This window comes from Mastomys coucha, unplaced genomic scaffold (assembly GCF_008632895.1).
Source record: "Mastomys coucha isolate ucsf_1 unplaced genomic scaffold, UCSF_Mcou_1 pScaffold3, whole genome shotgun sequence".
Lineage (NCBI taxonomy): Eukaryota > Metazoa > Chordata > Mammalia > Rodentia > Muridae > Mastomys > Mastomys coucha.
Window position 1 is genome coordinate 39,829,459 of NW_022196909.1, and position 20,804 is coordinate 39,850,262.

General features: G+C 43.2%; 1 protein-coding gene across 3 annotated transcripts in view; it reads left to right on the forward strand.

Annotated features, from left to right (window-relative positions):
• Positions 1-1,850: 1,850 nt before the first annotated feature.
• Positions 1,851-20,804, forward strand: part of Specc1l (sperm antigen with calponin homology and coiled-coil domains 1 like) — a 105,790-nt gene continuing 86,836 nt past the window's right edge. The window contains exon 1 of one of the 3 annotated variants that reach the window (XM_031348354.1): positions 1,851-2,036. Coding sequence is in view for 1 of the 3 variants with exons in the window: in XM_031348353.1 (XP_031204213.1) it covers positions 20,552-20,565 (14 nt within the window). In the remaining 2 variants the exon portion in view is untranslated. Of the gene's footprint in view, positions 2,037-13,044; positions 14,184-20,447; positions 20,566-20,804 lie in introns of those variants that run through there. The other 2 variants (XM_031348355.1, XM_031348353.1) reach the window with 2 other exon arrangements.

Consider the following 20,804-nt stretch of genomic DNA (forward strand, 5'->3'; position numbering starts at 1 on the left):
ATTACAGATGGTTGTGAGCCACCATGTGGTTGCTGGGAATGGAACTCAGGACCTCTGGAAGAGCAGTCTGTGCTCTTAACAGCTGAACCATCTCTCCAGCCCAGATTTTTGAATTTTGAAGCATGTACATTTTATTAGAAATGCATCCAGAGATATTTATTTATTTATTTATCAGGGGCCGGAGAGATGGCTCAGTGGTTAAGAGCACTGGCTGCTCTTCTAGAGGTTCTGAGTTCCCAATAACCACATGGTAGCTCACAACCATCTGTAATGTTATCTGATGCCTTCTTCTGGTGTGTCTGAAGATAGGGACAGTATACTTGTATATATAAATAAATACATCTTTAAAAAATTTTATTTATTTTTCTCTTTATTTACTTGAGACAGGGTCTCACCATGTGACCCTGGCTGGTCTGGAACTGGCTATATAGACCAGGCTGGCCTGGTACTCACAGAGATCATCCACCTCTGCCTCCTGAGTGCTGAGATTAAAAGCATGCACCACTATGCCCAGTAAATCGGAGATATTTTTTTCATTTTTTCGAGACAGGGTTTCTCTGTGTAGCACTGGCTGTCCTGGAACTCACTCTGTAGACTAGGCTGGCTTCCAACTCAGAAATCTGCTTGCCTCTGCCTCCCAAGTGCTGGGATTAAAGGCATGCGCCACCACTGCCCGGCTAGAGACAGATTCTTAAAAAGAAAACATCAAAGAATAATGTTCCTAGTAGATCTTGTTAGTTTGATTTAAGTTACCATTATCTGGGAAGAGGAACTTCAGTTGAGAAAATGTCTTTGTCAGATTATAGGGCAAATCTACAGGACATTTTCTTGATTAATGATTGATGTGGGAGGGGCCAGTCTCACTGGGAAGTGGTGTGACCCCTAGGGAGGTGGTCCTGGATGACATAGGAAAGCAGGCTGAGCAAGGCAGGAGGAGCAAGCCTGTATTTCTCCAAAGCCCCTTCGCTTCAGTCCCTGCCCTGACTTCTCTCACTGATGGAGTGTGTGACCTGAGAGTTGTAAGCCAGATAAACCCTTTCCTACCCAGGTTGCTTTTGGCCATGGTGCTTTATTACAGCAATAGAGCCATTAACAAATTTAAAAAGTAAAATAAAAACTACTCGGGAATGACATAAACATATAGAACTCTTTAACTTTATAATGCTAGTAGTCTAGTTCCCTGTAGTGGGTGGGGTGGGGACCGGTGTTGCTCATGTGTTGGTAACATCAGGGGTGCCTGGCATTTTTTCTCAAAATTTTTCGGAGTCATTAAGAACTCAGTAATCGCCGGGCAGTGGTGGCGCACACTTTTAATCCCAGCACTTGGGAGGCAGAGGCAGGTGGATTTCTGAGTTCGAGGCCAGCCTGGTCTACAGGGTGAGTTCCAGGACAGCCAGGGCTACATAGAGAAACCCTGTCTCGAAAAACAAAACAAAACAAAACAAAACAAACAAACAAAAAAAGAGCTCAGTACTCGAGCTGGGCAGTGGTGGCTCATGCCTTTAATCCCAGCACTTGGGAGGCAGAGGCAGGCGGATTTCTGAGTTCGAGGCCAGTCTGGTCTACAGAATAAGTTCTAGGACTACTCAGCACACTGTAAACTTACGTTTCGACCACAGCAGACCTATTTGCCTACGAGGCGAAAAAACCTCGAACCACGAGCCCTGCTTCCCTAAGGAACATTTCCAAGCACAATAGACCGCATTTACACCTAGTTGCCCTGCCGACCAGCACAGCGCGTGCGCGGTCCAGAACCCCAAGCGCGGGGGCGTGACAGCTGGCGCCTGCGCAGTGGCAGCCTGGGAGGCGACCGTCCCGGCGCATGCGCGGGGAGTAGACTGAGGAGGCGGCGCCGGTGGATAAGGGGGCGGGCGGAGGGCGGGAGCCGTAAGCGAGACAGGGCGGGCCGAGGGAGCGGCGCCGTGGGGTTGGCTGTTGCCCTGAGGCCGGACTCAACGGACCGGGCCGCGCCACCGGGCGAGCTCGCCGCCCGGCCCCAGCCCGGAGCCAGCGAGCGAGCGAGGCGGTGCCGCGCGGTAAGAGCCGGGGCAGGGGCTTCTCCGCTTGTGCCGCCGGCACGTTCGTCTCCTCAGCGCCGCCCGCGCGGCCAGGCCCGGGCGGCCCCGCAGACCCTGGCGGCCCCGCGCCTGCGCTGTCCCCCCTCGTCACCCCCCCATGCCCAGGCATCCCGCGCCTGCGCCGTCTCCCGCCCGGGCGGACCTCACAGCTTGCCCGGCCGACCACCCGGGGAACCCAGGCTGGCGTGGTACCCAGCTGGCTGGGGGCGGGGGGTCTCCTCCCGGCGGAGAGGCTGGGTGCGACCCTCGTGCTCGCATTCCCTGTGGTGTCGGGAGAGAGACGGGGCATTCACCCTGGTTCCTTGTCCTGGGCTGGGACAGGTTGCCTCCCCTTTCTGGTGGATTTGCGGGTGGGGAGCAGGAGCGGAGGACCCCTGAAGGCTGCGTCCTGCTGTGTGTGTTAGGACCTGGCTGTTTGAAGCTGGGCAGTGTTTCTTTATTCTTGAGGCTTGGCTAGTTATATCAGATTGGATGTGGATAATACAGTGTGAGTGCTGCATTTTCAGTAGAGGCTACATTTGAGACATCCGAAGTGTGTGTGTGTGTGTGTGTGTGTGTGTGTGTGTGTTGGTGGCGGTGGTGGTGGTGGTGGAGGTAACCCCAGAGAACACTAGAAAAGAAATCAGTTTCTGGGTGGGCTCAGCCGCCTAAAACCAAACGAAAATTTCCGTGATCATTCAAATGCAGGAGGCAACTCTTGATTTTTTTTTTCTTTTTAAATTTTTTTTTCATTCCCCTGAAGATCATTCCTAAAGTGCGGCGGGGTGAGGGGGCACCTGATGAAAGAGAAATTTGACTGTCATGGAAGAGAATCGTAAGTTTTGGCCCATACCTGTAATCCCGGTACTCTGGAGGCCATGACTGGATGAGCTCTAGCTGGGCGGCAGAATGAGACCTGAATAAAATGTCTCAGAATAAAAACAAAAACAAAAAACAAATCAGCGGAGCCCAGGAAGGCTTCATGTTATTCAGGAGGCTAAATCTTGAAGTGAAATTAGCTGTGGTCTACAGGCAATAGCAGTTCTATCTAAAGGTTTGGAATGAGGTACCAGCGTTGTTGCATAGGTTCTAAAGGCACTGGTCGGTTGGTCCTCCTTCAATACGTCAGGAATGGAAAGAGTTTGAAAAGCAATATGTCGGTGCTGAATTCGGTACAGACTTTTTTTTTTCTTTGTCCTTTCTTTGTACTGGGATAATATAAGCAATTGACGATTGAAGCGTACTTGAAGATTGAGCCGTATATGAATAACTTCACTCTCCCGTCTTTGGTATTAAGGGCATGGAATATGACTAGATAAATGTTTTATAGCTAAGCTGTATCTATCCCCCAGCTCCACTCACCTCTTACATTTCATTTGGAGATGGAAGTCACACTAAGTGTCCCAAACTAGGTTTATAGTTTTCATTTTGTTGACACACAGGCCTAGAACTTCAGTCTTGCTTTATTTAGCCTCTGGAGAAGCTAGAATTAATTACAGACCTTCAACACCCCATTGGTCTAACCTCCCCATTTCTATAAGGGATGTGAGTGTCAACAGATTTTAGTTATCTCCAGAGAGCCCCTAATGCCCTCTGTAACCATGATTAATTATAATTTTTTTAATTAAAAAAATTGAAAGTAATATGTTGCAAAATGTTCAAACCAATATAGAAGGGGATATGGAGAAAAAAGTGTGTTGGTCTCGTTACATTTTTTTTTCCTATTGAAAAAAAGCTGATGCCCCCTTTACTTTATGTCCCATTAAAAATGTCCCATTTTCCCTTTGGATCTAGTGTACACCAAACAGTGTTCTAACCTTTCAAAATTTCAGATAGCTTGAGAATGTTTTGTATGTTTGCCTATGTATATCTCAGGTATGTAGGAATCTTCTTGACATTTTCAGCAAGAAAGTGATTTTTTTATACCATAGAAAAGCTGTATGAAGGTGTCTTTGTATCAGTCTTAAAATATCAGCGTCAGATGCAGAGAGGAGAGTAATTATGGTTAAAGTGAAATTTGCTCAGGGTGTGTAGCTCCATCTTGTTTTCTTGACAACATATGACTTGTGAAGCAGAAGTTTGCTTTCTTACTGACTTGACATAGCTCATTTGATCAGATGACTCAGGTATCGCATAGGGTCAAAATTCCTATGAGGGTTGGATTTTCTTATATACAAGACTTGCTGAATAACCAACAATCTATTTAAATCACATGTCTAGCTTGCACAAAGTGTTATTGCAGACATCTCACCTTGATAGAGGAATGACAGCATCGGGGAGCTGAGAGATTTTTCTTTTCTTTTTGGCTTTATGGCTTTGGGCAAGTAAGTTTTTCTGGATCTTTGTTTCTCCATTCTGTGCATGCACACAGAGGAGTTTCAGGAGCACTTTTAACATTAAAGAATCCTTATTTACAGTTTTCAGCCAATGATGATGATGTAGTTTCCTTCTCAAAAACTTGGGTGATGAGGTAGGCTGTGCCCTATGCCTGAGGTGAGTGAATCCGAGATACCCTGGGGTGAAGGAGTACTGAGTGGGTGTTTATGTCATAAGAAAAACAAGGACAATGCTGGGAGTTTTGATGACACTGAAGGTATTCAATTTAAAGGACCATCATTTCTAAAAAACAAAGCCAGTTTCTTGGTGAGAGGGGCTGAAGAGTTGGCTCTGCAGCTAAGAGCATTTGTTGTTCTTACAACAGCACCCATGTACATGGTGCCTTACAAACATCTGTAACTGAAGACATAAGGGACCTAGCACCTTCCATAGGGCACCAAGTATGCATGCAGTACACATACATGCTAAACACTCATACACACATAAATAAGTCTTAAAAAGTTTTGTATTTCAGAATCTAGTTAGACATGGTTTTTACAAGCTGTAGTTTCAGTTGTATTGAAGGTTGAGAAGGATTGCTTACATCTAGTAGGTTGAGGCCAGTCTGAGCAATATAGGTAGGTACGCTCCATTAAAAAAAGATTAAGCAGCTGGGCAGTGGTGGCACACGCCTTTAATCCCAGCACTTGGGAGGCAGGCAGATTTCTGAGTTCGAGGACAGCCTGGTCTACAGAGTGAGTTCCAGGACAGCCAGGACTTCACAGAGAAACCATGTCTTGAAAAACTAAAAAGAAAAAACAGAAAACAAAAAAAAAGATTAAGTGTCATTTATGATGGTGATATCAAAGGATGATTTATGCAAATTGTAAATGGTAAATCCAAGAGAGCATACTTACTGTGAGTTTAGAAATAAAGAGCCTAAAGTCATATTTTGTTACTGTTAGTGAGGTTAAGAAAACATTACTGGACTGTTGCTTTTTAAAAGATTCAAATACAGCTGCCTATCTTGATGGCATATGGGGTTCCAGGGCAGCTAAGACTACATAGAGAGATCCTGTCTCAGAAACCAAAAGAAAAGAAAGAAAGAAAGGAGGAAAAATATAAATCCATTTTTTCTGTTTTTTTGTTTGTTTGGTTTTGTTTTTGTTTGTGTTTGTTTTGTTATTGTTGTTTTCTTGTTTTTGAGATGGGATCTTTTGTTGTTCAGGCTGCCCTTGAACCCACTGTGATGAGCTCAAGCTTTTGATTCTTCTGCTTCCATCTCTCAAATGCTGGGATTATGGGTGTGGCACTGTGTCCAGGTTTATGGAGTATGGGGATTGAGTGAAGGGATCTGTGTATATGACTTCGTGGTGACTTACCACAAAGAATGTAAAAAGCCATTAAAATTGATACTAAGCATTTCCTGTTTTGATTATCCTTAAAATGTTCTTGGGCTGAGGACTCAGTGGGTGCGTAAAGAAAGAGCTTGATGTACATGTATGAGGACTGGACTTTGGATCTCCAGAATCCCACAAAACTGACATGGTAGCACATGCCTGTCATTGCTCTGCTGTAATGGGAGGTCTGAGAAGACAGGAGGATGCCTAGCAGCTTGCTGGACAGCTTGTGGTATGCAGCAGCAAACAGGAGACCCTATCTCAAGATGGAAGGACTGGCACCCAAGTCGTCTTCAGGCCTTCACATATGTTGTGTGGCACATGCTGTCTGTGCTCAAGAATGCACACATACATACTATACATGTTCACAAAGATCAGTATGTGTATTTCTTACATGATATAAAATATCAGGAGTCTTTTATGTGTGTGTCTGCCTGTTTATATGTGTCATGTGCATGAAGCACCCACGAGTACAGATTGACAGGTCTCTGGGATTGTGTGCATGTGCTAACAAAATAATACCAAAGGATATTCCCTTTGTTGGAATTGTTAGTGCTGAATAGACTGGCTGCAAAGTAAAAAAAACAGAAAAAAACAAAAAAAACCTCCCATCAGCTCAGGTTTGCTTTTTGTTTTTTGTCCTTGTATTTTCTCAGTTGATTGATCTGGAAGAACATGGTGATCAAGTTGTCTTGGGGATGTAGCCTACTGTTCAACATCCCTAGTAATCTGGGAAGTGCAAATTGAAAGTTCATTGAGCTACTATCTCATCCTTGTCACTGGCTGTTGAGAAATCTGATAACAAATTCTGGCATGGATATGGGGAAGAGGGACTCTTACTCATTGCTGGTGGGAATGCAAATCAATGTGCCATTGTGTAGTTAGTTTGGGAACTCCTCTGTACCGCTCCTGGGGACTTACCTAAGGTGTCCTGTCAGGGATATTTGCACACCCATGTAGATTGCTGCTCTGTTCACAATAGCCAGAAAATAGAAACAGCCTAAGTACCTGTTCACTGATGATTGGATAGTGAGAATATAGTACATATATACAGTGCAATTTACATTATTCAACTGTAAATAGAAATGAAATCATGACATTTGCAGGAAAGTGAATGAACCAGAAAAGCATAAAAAATGAGATGACTATGAAAAAACCAAACCACATGTTCCTCTTCATATGCAGATCGTAGCTGATGGTATGTTCATGTGTGTGCAGAAGAGGTCCAAGTGTAGATGAAATCCAAAAGTTACGAAGGGAGACCATTAGGTGATGAAGGTCATGGGCAAAAGGATGAGAGAGAATAGCAAACTATTCTCTAGTTTCAACTCTGTCATAGGTAGGGGTGTGTGTGTGTGTGTGTGTGTGTGTGTATGAGTCAGCTTTCTGTATATTGAAATGGCAATACTCTGCCATTTCAAAGTAAGCTAATACATGTTTTTCTTTTGCAGTATCAATTGTGATTTCCTTTTAATTCCATTGATTAGCAAAAAGGGTATGATTAGTTGCTGAGTTCATTGGTCTCATTGACCCACTTAGAAAAAATGATTAATTTTTTGTTGTTGTTGTTGTTGTTCTGGAGGGAGGGGACATTTTTCTGTTTTTTTTTTTTTTCCTTCTGCTTAAAACTATTAAATCATGTTATTAGAGTGTTATTTACTATGTAAATTGTAGCACTATTTATAAAGTATGGTAATGTGAAAACTTAAGCTGGGGGATGTAACTTAGTGGTAGAATGCTTTCCTAGCATGTACAAGGTCCTGTGTTCAATCCCCAGCAACATAAATATACGTAAATAAGGCTTAAAGTACTGAAGGATGGGGTGCTGAGAAGGGAGACAGCTTTGATCTATAGCAAATACAGATGACTTTGATGGTCATGAAGCTTTTACAATTCGTGGAGGTCTACTCTACACGTATCCTCCAGAAATAGTTATAAGAGCATACTGTTTAAAATAAACTGTAGGGGAAAAGTGAAAAAAAAAATGGTGGAGGGTCAAAATGTATCAAAAGGTCTATTTTGCAAGTCTTAAAATTGATGTAATCCCAGACTTGGCATTGTGTGTGTGCAACTGTAATACCAGCACTGGGGAAGTAGGAGATTGAATGTCGTCCGCAGCAGGAAAGTGAGCTTATGGCCAGCCTGGGCTACATGAGACTTTGTCTTAAATAACTCAGTTAAGAAGTAAAATTTGGGTCTGGCAAGATGGCTTAGTGGTTAAGGCCCTTGTTCTTCCAACGGATAGGGGTTGCACGTGAGGTGACATTTTGGAAGGGAGAGGAAGGGAAACTTGAGCTTTTAGGAGTGGCTGTGACGTTCCTCTGTTGAGAGAAAGGCATATGACAGAGTGGGCATCAACAGGTCATCCTTCACAAAGGGTCAGGTGGTAAATGTTTAGTCATTTAAACTGTATAGTCTGTTTTATAGCTAATCAGCTCTCACTGTAGTTCAAAATAGCCTTAAACAGTATGTGACTGAGTATAACTGGGTTTCTGTAAAAGTTGGGTTTTACAGGTTTTCATGCCATGAAATAGTCTAAATTTTCTTTGTCTTATTGGGTCTCATTGCTGTGAAGGGGCAGCGTGACTAAGACAACTCTTATAAAGGACAGCATTTAATCAGGGCTGGCTTACAGTTTCAGAGGTTCAGTCCATTGTCATCATGGTGGGAAGCATGGCAGTCCAGGCAGCCATGGTGCTAGAAGAGCTCAGAGCTCTATATCTTCATCTGTAGGGGACTGTCTTCCGCAAGCAGCCAGGAGGAGGGTCTGAATTATATTGGCCAGCCTTGCTCATATATATGAGACCTCAAAGCCATGCCTCCACAGTGCATACTTCTAACAAGGCCACACCTTCTAATAGTGCCACTTCCCATGGGCCAAGCATGTTCAAACCTCCACGTTTTCCAGTCCTTCAGTAACATAATTTGAATTTGGGATGGTTTGGATTTGTCCTGTTCTTAGACATACTTAAGAATTTTAAGTTGCTGGCTGTTTTTTTTTGCGATGTATGAAATTATGATTGTTTCTTGCATACCAGTCTTGTAGTCTGAGATCTTGGTGTACTTAGATTACCCAGTTGTGTTTGCAGTCTACTGGATATTCCGTTCAGTGGTATCTGTAAATATTGCCAGTTTCACTTCTTCCTCCTCAATGGAGTACTGTTTAGTTTTGTGCTTGCCTCCCCTGCCCCCCACCCCCTGGCTATTGCTTTTGATACACAGTGAAACAGAAGTTGAAAGAATGGGCTTGCTTACTGTTCTTTCCTCACATGGAGGGCCCCAGGTCTTCTGGAACTAGAGTTATAGAAAGTTGTGAACAGCCATGTGCTTGTTGGAAGTTGGACCCAGGTCTTCTGGAAGAGCAACCAGTACTCTTAACTGCTGAACCCTTCAAGTGTTTTATATGAGGGTAAAATACAATTTTATGGCATTCAGCGTGACATTAACTATAGATAGGCATTTCCTAGAATCAATATGTCAAATTAACTTTCTTAGGGTTTTTGTTTTATTAAGTCAAGAATGAAATTTAGACTTTTAGTGCTTCTGTTTCTGCTGAACTAGTCTTACAGCTTTTCTTACTTTGCAACACTGAAATACATTGAATTTTCAATGTTAAACTTTGACTTGAGGGTTAAGTGACTTTTGCTTTTAAAAATGTTTATTGGTGTGTATGTGTATATGTGAGGTTTGTGTATGTATGTGTGCATGAATGTGCATATGTGTGTGTATGTGCATGTGTGTGCACATGTATATCTTGGGCATGTGTGTGTGTGTGTGTGTGTATTAGAGAGAGAGGTGCCACTGCATACTAGTGCCAGAGGATAACTTACAGGAGTTGGTTCAGGTGCTCAGGCCTGGCAGCATGTTCCTTAACTCTCTAAGCCAGCTCACTGGGCTCACCGGCCCTGATATACTCATCAGCTTTTCTGTTTTTTTGATATTTCAAGACAGGGTTTCTCTGTGTAGCCCTGGCTGTCCTGGAAGACCAAGCTCTGTCCGCTCTGTAGACCAAGCTGGCTTGAACTCAAGAGATCTGCCTGCCTCTGCCTCCACAGTGTTGGGATTAATGGTGTATTAGCAGGCCACCCTGCCTGGCCCTGATATTCATTCTTGATGTATAATCTTTGTTTTGGCTTGTTGGATTAAATTTGCTGTTGTTTCCCCCCCACCACCCCTTTTGTGTTGCTATGACTCAAACCCAGGGTCTCAGATGCTAGGCAAACCTTAGTACAATACCCTCAAGTCATAGTTTTCTGAAATTTTGTTTAGGACTTATAAATTCATTTCCTTAAGACATATTGATTAGTAGGGTTTCTTTTTCTCTGTTGTTTTTTCCATTTCTTTTGGTAATGCCTTTGTCAACAAGCTTACTTGTTAAAGTGAACTGGGAAATACTTCGTAGTTTTCTTGAAGAACATTATGGTATGTTCCCCAGGAAAAATGGCTTGGACTTAGTCCCTAGTCCTACAGTGTTAAGAAGTGAGGTGTAGGTAGTGCTTGAGTCATGAAGATTCACTCCCCCAAATGGACTAAATGACAGTTATAAAAGGCTTGAGGCTGTGTGTTCAGAGCTCCTGCTCTTTCACAGGTCTGCCTTACACTTTCTACCATGCGTGATCAACAAAAGGCCTCTCAACTATGTGCCAGACAAATTCTGTTGGCATGTTACCCAAGGAAAGTTTCCTGTTAGAGCAGCTCAGAACAAACTAGTTGTAGAAAGTTGATAACAAGAAATTGGGCCATTTTTATTATAAATGCCTGGCAATGTATATGCAGTTTGGGAACTAGTGGAGGCTAGATGAATTAAGAAGAGTAATCTATGGAAAAAAAATCTACATTTCTGTGAGTGGAACAACCCAGGCACTGAGCTACATTAGGAATTAAGTAGTTGTCATCGGAATAGCACAGGGAAGGGTAGTTAATTTAGGTAGAGCTAAGGGATAAGTAAGGTATTGGAAACCCAAGCAAAGGCACTGTAGTTCTCAGCTACAAAGATGGTAGTGAGTGCAGAACTTAAGGATGTGGCAGATGAGTGGGCAAGGTGCAGGATGACTTTATTGGGGGGTCACTTACAGTGAAACAGAGAAGAGGATTAACAAGAGGAGAATGAGAAGGTTTGGAAGGCTTTGAGACTACTAGTCTTTACAGAAGCCTGGAGCTGGATGTTCGTGGTGCGTGTTTGGAATCCTCACATGGTTGATGAACCTGAATTACATAGTGATACCATTCCTCAAAGAGCCAAGATAACCTGGGGGCTCACAGGTGTGATGGCAGCACTTTGGAGACTGAGGCAGGACAATTCCTGAGTTCAAGGCCATTTCTGGGCTATGTAGTGAGTTCTAGACTAGCTGGGGTAGAACCCCATGTCAGCAAACCAACCAACAATTCAAACAATGACAACAAATTCCTAACAGGCAAAAGTGTGTTAGAGAGAGAATACTTGGAGTATGACCCAGGGAACACATGCTAAAAAGATTAATACAGTGTGGAGAAAGTAGGTTGTATTTGTGGAAAACATGGAAGACCCTGAAGTCATCTGAGAAACTTTGAGGGCTGTGTTTGCCAGGGAGGCTCTGTAGGACCACAGTTGCTGTTGTGTGCTGCTCTGGACTCTGTCCCTGGGTTGCAGTGCAGTGTCTTGCAGTGCAGTGCTCCTTTGCCTCAACTGTGACACAAGCAGGTCTACATGCAACTCAGGGTGGCACTCTGAAAGAAGGAACCAGTAAGCCTTGGTGCTGTTTAGTGGTGTAATTGCAGATGATGGACATAGTGCATAGGCTGGGGGGCCATAGAAGCCTCTGTTAGATTTAAGGATGACTTAGACATCATCATGGGTTAGATTCCATAACACTGTCAGTGGAACTATGGCATGAGGATGCTGTGGAGTCTCCAGCACTATGGAACCCATTAGAGAGCAGCCACAAGGCTGCCTGGGAGCAATGTGGCATGGCCATTGCCCAGCAGAGCTTTAGGGGCAATGCTGCTACAAGACCCTGTATGTCCAGAAGGTGGGGTTGGGAGTCAAGAGATTACAGGGGACTTTAAGTACTTTCTCTGCTGACTTTTGACCTTGATGGGAGCAGCTGCCCTACTTCTCAAACCTAGTCTCCTTTTGGGGATGCAGATACCTCTTTTATCATTATCCTGCCATTGTATCTCCTCCCTATTTTTCTGTTTTGAGAAGAGGTCTCACTGTGTTGGCTGTATAACTCCAGGTGGCTTTAAAATCACCCCCTGCCTCAGCCTTCTTGGTGTTGGGATTGCAGGTATGTGCTGCAATGCCCAGAGTCAGTGAAATGTTTTCTTCTGATTTTAGCTGTTTTTACATTTCATTATAGAATTGGAAAACAGATTCCATAGAATATAGGAAGTGGTTCCAGGTAGAGAAAATCTAAATCACACATTGGATTTTCTTCAAAAGTACTGACCATTTAAGTTATCTACTTTCTCCCCTGAGGCCATCTTTTTAATGAGCTTTTGTGTTCTGTGCTTCAAGAGATTTGTTTGTTTCATCTAAACTTTTGAACTTGTTGACTTAAAGTGAATCTTAGGCATTGTATTTGTTGGCTTTTGCAGTTAGCCTTTCTTTGTTTTGCTTACTTTGAATTTTACTGCTTTTCTTTAATATTGTTAAATTTAAATTATTTTATTTATATTCTCTTCCTCCCTCCATGCCTCCCTCCCTTTCTCCTTTTCTCTCTCTCTTTCTCTTTCTCTCCCTCCCTCTCTCTCTCCCTCTCTCTCTCTCTCTCTCTCTCTCTCTCTCTCCCTCTCTCTCTGTCCTATCTTAAATAAGCAATAGTTCAAAAAACGACAAGAGATCTGTATCAATCAGAGAGTTGTGTTCAAAGGCCAATGGAGTGAGTCAGTGAGGGTGGAATGGGTGAGTAAATGAGAAGAGAAGGGGACAGACAAATAAGCAGACAGACACCAGGACATCCAGAGAAAGGTAAGTATCAGAAATGAGCCACAAGTGGAGGTTGTGCTAAGAGACAGGCAGCAGTAGACTCCTGGGGTAGCCAGGAGCAGGAGGGGCATGTACTTGGGATGGAGCAACAGTGATTTTAATTGTCTGGAGGAACTCCCAGAGCTTGCCGGTGTGAGTGAGTGAGTGAGTGAGTGGAGGGGAGCTGTGCATGTTTCTAGTACCACAGGGAAGTGAAGGAATTAGGGGTGAGCTTAGAACAAAGGAGAGTTGCCTCACTCGTTGGGTTGGGATGGGTAAAGAGTAAAGTTTATCATGTTACCATGTAGAGCTGTGTGTCCCTTGTTGGTTCACACATAGTTTAATGTGGTCCTTGTAGATTCTGTCATTTTGCTTTCTAACATATTCAGCTTGCTGCTGTTTCAGATTCTTAGTTCTCTATCCTGCTACTGAGATGAGCAGTTACAGAGTGAGTTATTGATACCTTATGACAGGTCGCCACGTAGTGGAGTGACTAAGTGATCTGACTCATTAAGAGTTAGGCTTTGATTCTGTGTGTATTATTTCAGCAATGCCTCAGGCTCTTCAGCCATAGCTTTGACGTTCTGTTCCTCCAGTTCCTGATTATGATTTTCATAGATTGCTGAGTGCTGTCTTTGGGGCACGCGCCCTGTTTGCCTCCTTCATAGAGCCTGTGCATTCTAGGAGAGCTCTGTGGGAGGGATCTACGAATAACTGATCAGCAGTTTCAAATCCACCAATTCCACTGCACCTTGAGCTCAAGTCTGTCTCTCTTATGTAAACTAGCCAGTCTGTTGTCGTGTGGCCTGGGTCACACATTGACTTCCAGTTGACATATTTATTCTCCCAGTCCCTGTGGTCTTCATCTTTTGCAGCCAGTCTTTAAAAGCCAGTCTCCTTTCCCACATTCCATTCCATGCCATCCAACCCGACTGTATGAAGTACAGCGCAAAGGACTTCGTTTTCCAAGTTCACTGTCTCCTCTCCTCATGAACAACAGTAACCTCCAGGTGGCAGTTATGTGTAAATTGATGTAATTAATTAAAGGTGGCTTGAGTTAATTTTATGAATGCCGTACTGTGTAAGTTTTTAACTTCCTGCCAAAAATCTGAGCATAAAGCCATGATTTGAAGGGTCTTGAATAAAGATTTTCTTTTTGTAAGTGTTAAGAAACCTTGTCAGAGGAGGGAATGGCCTGGAAGAGACTCACAGTTTCTTGCGTTCTGGCAGTTTTAACTTTGGGAACCAATTTATTTTGGACTAAATCTGCAAAAATAATTTGTGTACTGTAGCCAGAAATTCTTTTAGACAATCTCTTTCCAGTCTTGTCACTTGTCTGGAATGCTAAGCATTATCAGCAGTTTAACGGTCTCCCCAGTACTGTGGATTAAAACCGAGCTGGCCAGGTGGAGTTGCCTCTGATGCTCTGTCGGAGTGGTCTGCTCAGCAGTGTGGATTAACCAGGTGGGCTTTTACTTCTGGTGCTCCTTTAAAGCAGTAACAGAAGGAAAACGGGTATGGAGCTGTAGGTTTGAAAAGTCCGGTTGTTTCTACTTCTTTCTCATATTTCTTTGTGTTAAATCTTAGAGAGAACCCTATTGTAAGTGAATGTTCCTGTGCTAGAAAATGAGATAGAGTTGTGTTTAATGATTTTTGAAAACTAACTTATTTCTTCTAGCATCTGCTTAGTTATGACTTAGTGGAAAGAGCTGACTTTTGGTAGACCAGTTGCTGCGTTCTTTAGCCTCTGTGTCGTCTTCCTCTCTGGCCCAGAGTGGGGTTCTGTGACTAAATGTGCTAGCACTTGAACAGCCTGGATTTTGCCCCATCTGTCTGTCTGTCTGTCTGTCTCTCTGCTGTAATTTTTAAGTGACATCTACCTGGCTGTAACTTTTAAAAAATGCTCTTTGGCTTTTCTGTCCCACTTAGCCTTGATCCAGCTACAGTCTGGTTTGGACTTGTCTTTCCCTGGAGCTAGCTTACCCTCTTCACCATCAGCCCTGACTGACCCTCTTCACCATCACCCTGACTGACCCTCTTCACCATCAGCCCTGACTGACCCTCTTCACCATCATCCTGAGGCTGACTCAGGGCCTGTTGGGCACAGTTCATGAGTGTGCCTTTCTGTGGGCCTCACCTTCAGACTCCCTTTACTTTGTGGCCAGGCACAAAGGAAGGAGCTGTGAGGGGGAGAGAATCTCATGAAGGTCATTTGTATAAATGTGTAAAACATGTAAATTACATGTTAAGTGCATATATGTTAGTAACAATTGCCCCAATTTTAGATGTACAATAAAATCTGTCTTAAAAGTTAAAAAACAAAACAAAACAAAACAAAACTATATTGTTAAAATAAAAATAAGCATTTAAAACTGGTCCTTCTTAGGTCAGTAAGCATTGACGTTTCTGAATCAGGGTTAGACTTTGCCTATAGGTTTGAACAAAGAAGAGCAATCATAGCCAAAGATGCCTTACCCCTGTTTATCTTTCCTTTCTGTTTCAGGCACTCTGGCAACATGCCAGTTGCATTTATGTAGATTTCTGATATAACAGGGAGGGCTTGGCCTTCCTTCTGAGGAATCTTTGACATTTGCTTTGGAGTCACACTTTACATCTACTTTTTGTTTTGTTTTGTTTTGTTTTGTTTTGTTTTGTTTTGTTTTTCGAGACAGCGTTTCTCTGTCTAGCCCTGGCCGACCTGGAACTCACTCTGTAGACCAGGCTGGCCTCAGAAATCCACCTGCCTCTGCCTCCCAAGTGCTGGGATTAAAAGCGTGCGCCACCACTGCCTGGCTTACATCTACTTTTAAAGTGGCTACTTTAAATGTACTGTCTGTGTGTAACAGCATGCTGTGTGTGTGTGTGTGTGTGTGTGTGTGTGTGTGTGTGTGTGTGTGTTGGGCTGCATGGTTAGCTCAGCAGTGAAGAGCACCTGCTGCTCACACAAAGGGCTTGGGTTCACCCACATCGGTGCTCATAGTGGAGACTGTAATACCAGTTGTAGGGGATCTGATGCCTTCTTCTGGTTTCTGTGGACATTGCAAGCATGTAGTGGTACCCTTGCATTCATATAGGCAAAACATTCAGACATGTAAAATAAAATAAAATAGAGAATAAGGCCTTGAAAGATGGCTTGGCTGTTAAGATCACTGGCTGCTCTGCCAGAGGACCCAGGTTTCATTCTCAGCACTCATGGTCTGTAACTCCAGTCCCAGGGGATCTGATGCCCTCTTCTGGCCTATAAGGGTACTGTATGCATTCCATGCATAGAATACACACAGACAAAACACATACACATAAAAGGAAAGAAAAGAAAAGAAAAAAATTAAAAATCTTAAACCTTTGTTGAAGAATTTGGTATAGAACTAGTTTATTATATTATGATTGACTTAATGAGAGATTTTTTTATTGACTTTTCAATATTAAGATTGTTTTTTGCAGGCATCTGATTTTTTTGTTTGTTTGTTTGTTTGTTTTGTTTTTGTTTTTTCTGAGACAGGGTTTCTCTGTGTAGCCCTGGCTGTCCTGGAACTCACTTTGTAGACCAGGCTGGCCTTGAACTCAGAAATCCGCTTGCCTCTGCCTCCCAAGTGCTAGGATTATAGGCGTGCGCCACCACCACCTGGCACATCTGATTTTTTTTTAAAGATTTATTTTTATTTATTTTATGTGTATGAGTACACTGTAGCTGTACAGATGGCCATGAGCCATCATGTGGCTGCTGGGAATTGAACTCAGGACCTCTGCTCGCTCCAGCCCACTTGCTCCAGCCCAATACACTGTAGCTGTCTTCAGACACACCAGAAGAGGGTGTCAGATCTTATTAGGGATGGTTGTGAGCCACCATGTGGTTGCTGGGATCCGAACTCAGGGCCTTTGGAAGAGCAGTCAGTGCTCTTACCTGCTGAACCATCTCGCCAGCCCGGCATCTGAGTTTTATCAGGTTGGTGGCTCGCTTTGACTCATCTGACACTGACTTACGCATAGCCCCTTCCATGACTTAGGTTCTCTTGACTGTGATTCCTTTCCAGTGTTTGAATCTGTTTGTAGTTTACAATTGTAAGATGATATTTGAGGACAGAGTTGTGAGATTATGCAAAGATGTGTTTAGATTGCTCAGGTCAAGACCTTTTGTAGATTTTTAGCAGGATAATGATAGTCATAAAAATCACAGTTAATAAGCAATTGCTTTCTAAAACATGTTTTGAACATCTGCTGTTATAAACAAGGCTCACGGAGTTAGCCATTTACAGAATGACAGACCTGGTCTCTTGAGTATCATTTTTGTAGACTGCTTACCACGCATCTGCAGTATTTCCTGGTTTGTAATTTTCAGTGGGAAAGAACTAGAAGCTAGTGTTGTTTGTTGCCGTCTACGTGCTGTAGGATGTAATCTAATGTAAGTAAGAAGTAAAACAGTCTTTAGTTATTCCTTGTAAAGGAGTCCTGGTCAGGCACACTGACACATTCCTTTAATCCTAGCACTTCAGAACAGAGGCTGGTGATTGAGAGCCCGCCCAGACGGCACAAGGGGATCCATGAGACCCTGTCTCAAAGGGAGTGGAGCTGGGGTGGCGTGCTAGTAGAGATTCTCTTACCAAGTATCTTTGCAGTTGCTGCCTTTAAAAAAGTTATTTTTGTTTTATGTGCATGGGGGCCTTGTTTTGTGTATATCTGTATACTACCCATGTGCCTGGTGCCTATAGAAACCCTGACTCCCTGTCACATTCCTTGGGACCATGGTCACAGGTGGTTGTGGGTCACCATATGGATGCTGGGAATTGAACCCGAACCTGAGGCCTCTGGAAGAGCATCTAGTACTCTTAAGTGCTGAGTTGTCTCTCTAGCTCCAAGATGCTGCCTTTAAAATATTTACTTAGTTATTTACATATTTATTTATTGTTGAGGCAGTTTCATGTAAGTTGTGCTGGTCTTACATATGCTGTGCAGTTGAAGATGACCTTGAACTGATCTTCCTGCCTCTCTCCCAAGTGCTGGGTTACAGGATCTACCACTGCTCCCAGCTGCCTTTATTTTAATCAGGCTTTAATCATATTCGGGATATGCAGGATGTTCTATAAATTTTAATAGCTTCTGTCTATCAGATCTTCATTGTGGGCTGCTACTCTGATAAGTATGTATGGTTTCTTATTCCTTTAATCATCTTAGTATCCTTATACAGTACATACTGTTACCAACCCCATTTTGTAAATGAGGAAGCTAAAACTTCAAGAGTTGAGTAACTAGTTCCTGGATACAGGTTGATCTCAAGTAGTTACTAGTTTTTAAAACTAAACATGGAGGATTTTTTTTTTTTTTATCTTCCTCAGCATGGAAGATCTTAAGATAGCAGTTAAATTTAAATGTTTTAAAATACCAGTACATTTATTTTGCAGAGGTAAAAAGATTATAATAGTGGAGGTTAGAGTTTAAAGGAAAAGATTAAATCCCACTGTGACTTAGAAAGTAGAGTTTGAATGTTTCTATAGTGTCAAGTCCCTCACTGATAGGCTGATGGCACCTGCCAGCCACGGACTGACCTCTGAGCCCTCTTGGTGTCCAAGACGGTCAGTGTCCTTGATTCAGAGTGGGTTCTCTTTGATGCAGCATGACAGTTAAGATAAATTTGTAGAGCTCCATTGCATCACTTCTAAAACTTGATTGGCACATCTTTTATGGGTGAATGGTTGGAGAGGACGGGGCTTCTGAATCCTGGAAATAAATTGTTCTTCCTAACCTTGGTTTGTCACAACATCTTTCTAACCTTTGGGCCCTGGTGAGGTAACTTCTACAACTAGGATATAAATACTTTCCCCCTCTTACTGGTTTACATGTGTTTTGTGTATCAGAAGTCTTTAAGCTAGGCTTTATTAATTCTTGTTTATAAGAGAAGAATTTATAAAGATAAGTGATTTGCCCTAACAACTTATGGCAAGGCTAGAGCTTGAACCCCGTTCTCCTGACCCTGTCTTATTTATTGACATTATTATTACATTCAGTATGTGTGTGGGGGCATACACATAGGGACATGCCACAGTGTGCATGTGAACGTCAGAGGGTAGCATGGGAGTTGGTTCTTTTCTTCTACTCGGGCTGTCAGGCTGCACTATCTCACCAACTCTTACTTGTTATTACTATTGTTTTAAGTAAAAAAAGAATTGTCAGACTGAGTCTTGCTATGTAGCTCAGGCTGGACCAGAAATCCATGTAGCTTAGTTTGGCAAGCTTCATGCTTCATGGTGAAGCATATTGTACTTCACTGGGTTTGAGGCCCAGAGGAAGCCTGTGTTGGCACACTACAGATGTTATTGTTGCTTTGTCCTAAGTAACATTGTCAATAATTAGGTGAATGTCTTAGTTACTTTTCTATTGCTGTACTATGACTAAGACAACTTATAAAAGAAAGCACTTAATTGGGGGCTTGCTCATGAGTTGATCATGGTCAGAAGCATGATGGCTGGTGGGCATAGAGAGAAGGAGGGAGGGAGGGGAGGAGGGGAGAAGGAAGAAGAGGGTACAGAGAGAAGAGAAGAGAGAGGCTGGGTTTGGCTTGGGCTTTCACACCTTCTCCAACAAGGCCACACCTGGTCCTTCCCAAAACAGTTCCACCAACTACGGACTAAACTTTGAAACACACGAGTCACTGGTAGTCATTCCCACTCAGATAGCTACAGTGAATTATGTTAAATTGTGAGGATGCCTTCCACAGATCCTTACAGTGCAACTTCCCTTTTATTGCAGAAGTCATAATAGCATGCTAGGCAAGGATGGGTGGATGGATGGGAGTGGCTGGTCTTCAAGGGGCTGCAGATTGGATTCCCAGCACTCAGGTAGTGTCTGAGAACTATCCTGAACTCCAGTCCCAGGGGATCCAACACTCTCTTGGCCTCCACAGGCATCAAGCACAAAAGTGGAACACAGGTATTCATGTAGGCAATTACCCATATGCATACAAAAATTCTTTTAAAGAGATACAGGTGTGGTCAGAATGGTGAAGGAATAGAAGGAAGGGATTTGAAAGTTTCTTGTACTGAGCTGCTTGGAGAAGAGCACTCCCACAAAGGAAAGCTTTATGACAGTGTTTCTCAACCTGTAGGTCAAGATCCCTTAGGGGTTTGAACCACCAGGGTCACTTACGGCTATCTGCATATCAGATATTTACACTATGACTCATACCAGTAGTAAAATTACAATTAGGAAGTAGCAACAAAAATAATTTTATGGTTGGGGTGGTTACCACAGTGTGAGGAACTGTCTCAAAGGGTCTCAGCATTAGGAAGCTTGAGAATTGCTGTTTTGTGGCTTTCTCAGAAACTGAACACAGTAGAGTTGGAACAATACTTTTGAATGATGCTTTGACTTAGATTAAGACAGTGAAAAGCAGCAGCAGTAAGGGGATTCCCATTCCGTGTCCTCATACCTGGGCTTGTGCTCTGTGGCCCTTCACTCTGTCCTTCATAGCCGCCTCAGGCAGATGTCTAGGGGATGCAGATTGGTTAGAGCATAACTTCTTAAAACTGTGTTGCCACCTCCAAGTGACTATAGTGCAGGGTTTCTGAATGTACAAGGACACTTTGTTTCAGAGTCAAACCTGCTGCTTCCTAGCAGAACCCACTTGTGCTGCATCCTGCAATTACACTGTGGCCTTGGCTAAACTGAAAAAAGTTTTGGACAACTTTTGTTGGCAGAGAGAGTTCAAGACAGCCTAATATTGTTCTGTCCTGTGGTTATTACTGATCACTCATGCAGGTCTGCACTGAGAGAGAAGAAACAGGGCAAAAGGAAACTACAGAACGTACAATTTGAGGAGAAAAGGAGCACCTGGGAATTAGATGTTGGAACTAAGGTGTGTGCTGAAAGACAAACCTGATGTTAAAGGGCAAGGCGCCACCCAGCTAATCCTGCAGTTTGTGAAAGGAAAGTCTGAGGGTTTCCTCCACTGAAAGCCACCACAAAGGCACACTTATGCAAATGTAATTCAAGGAGGGGCCAGGTTCCATTTAAAGTAAATTGTCAAACTTGGCAGTTTCAGGCAGTGTTCTGGTTTTAGAGCCCTGAGGAGACAGGAGCAGAGGGATTGTGGGG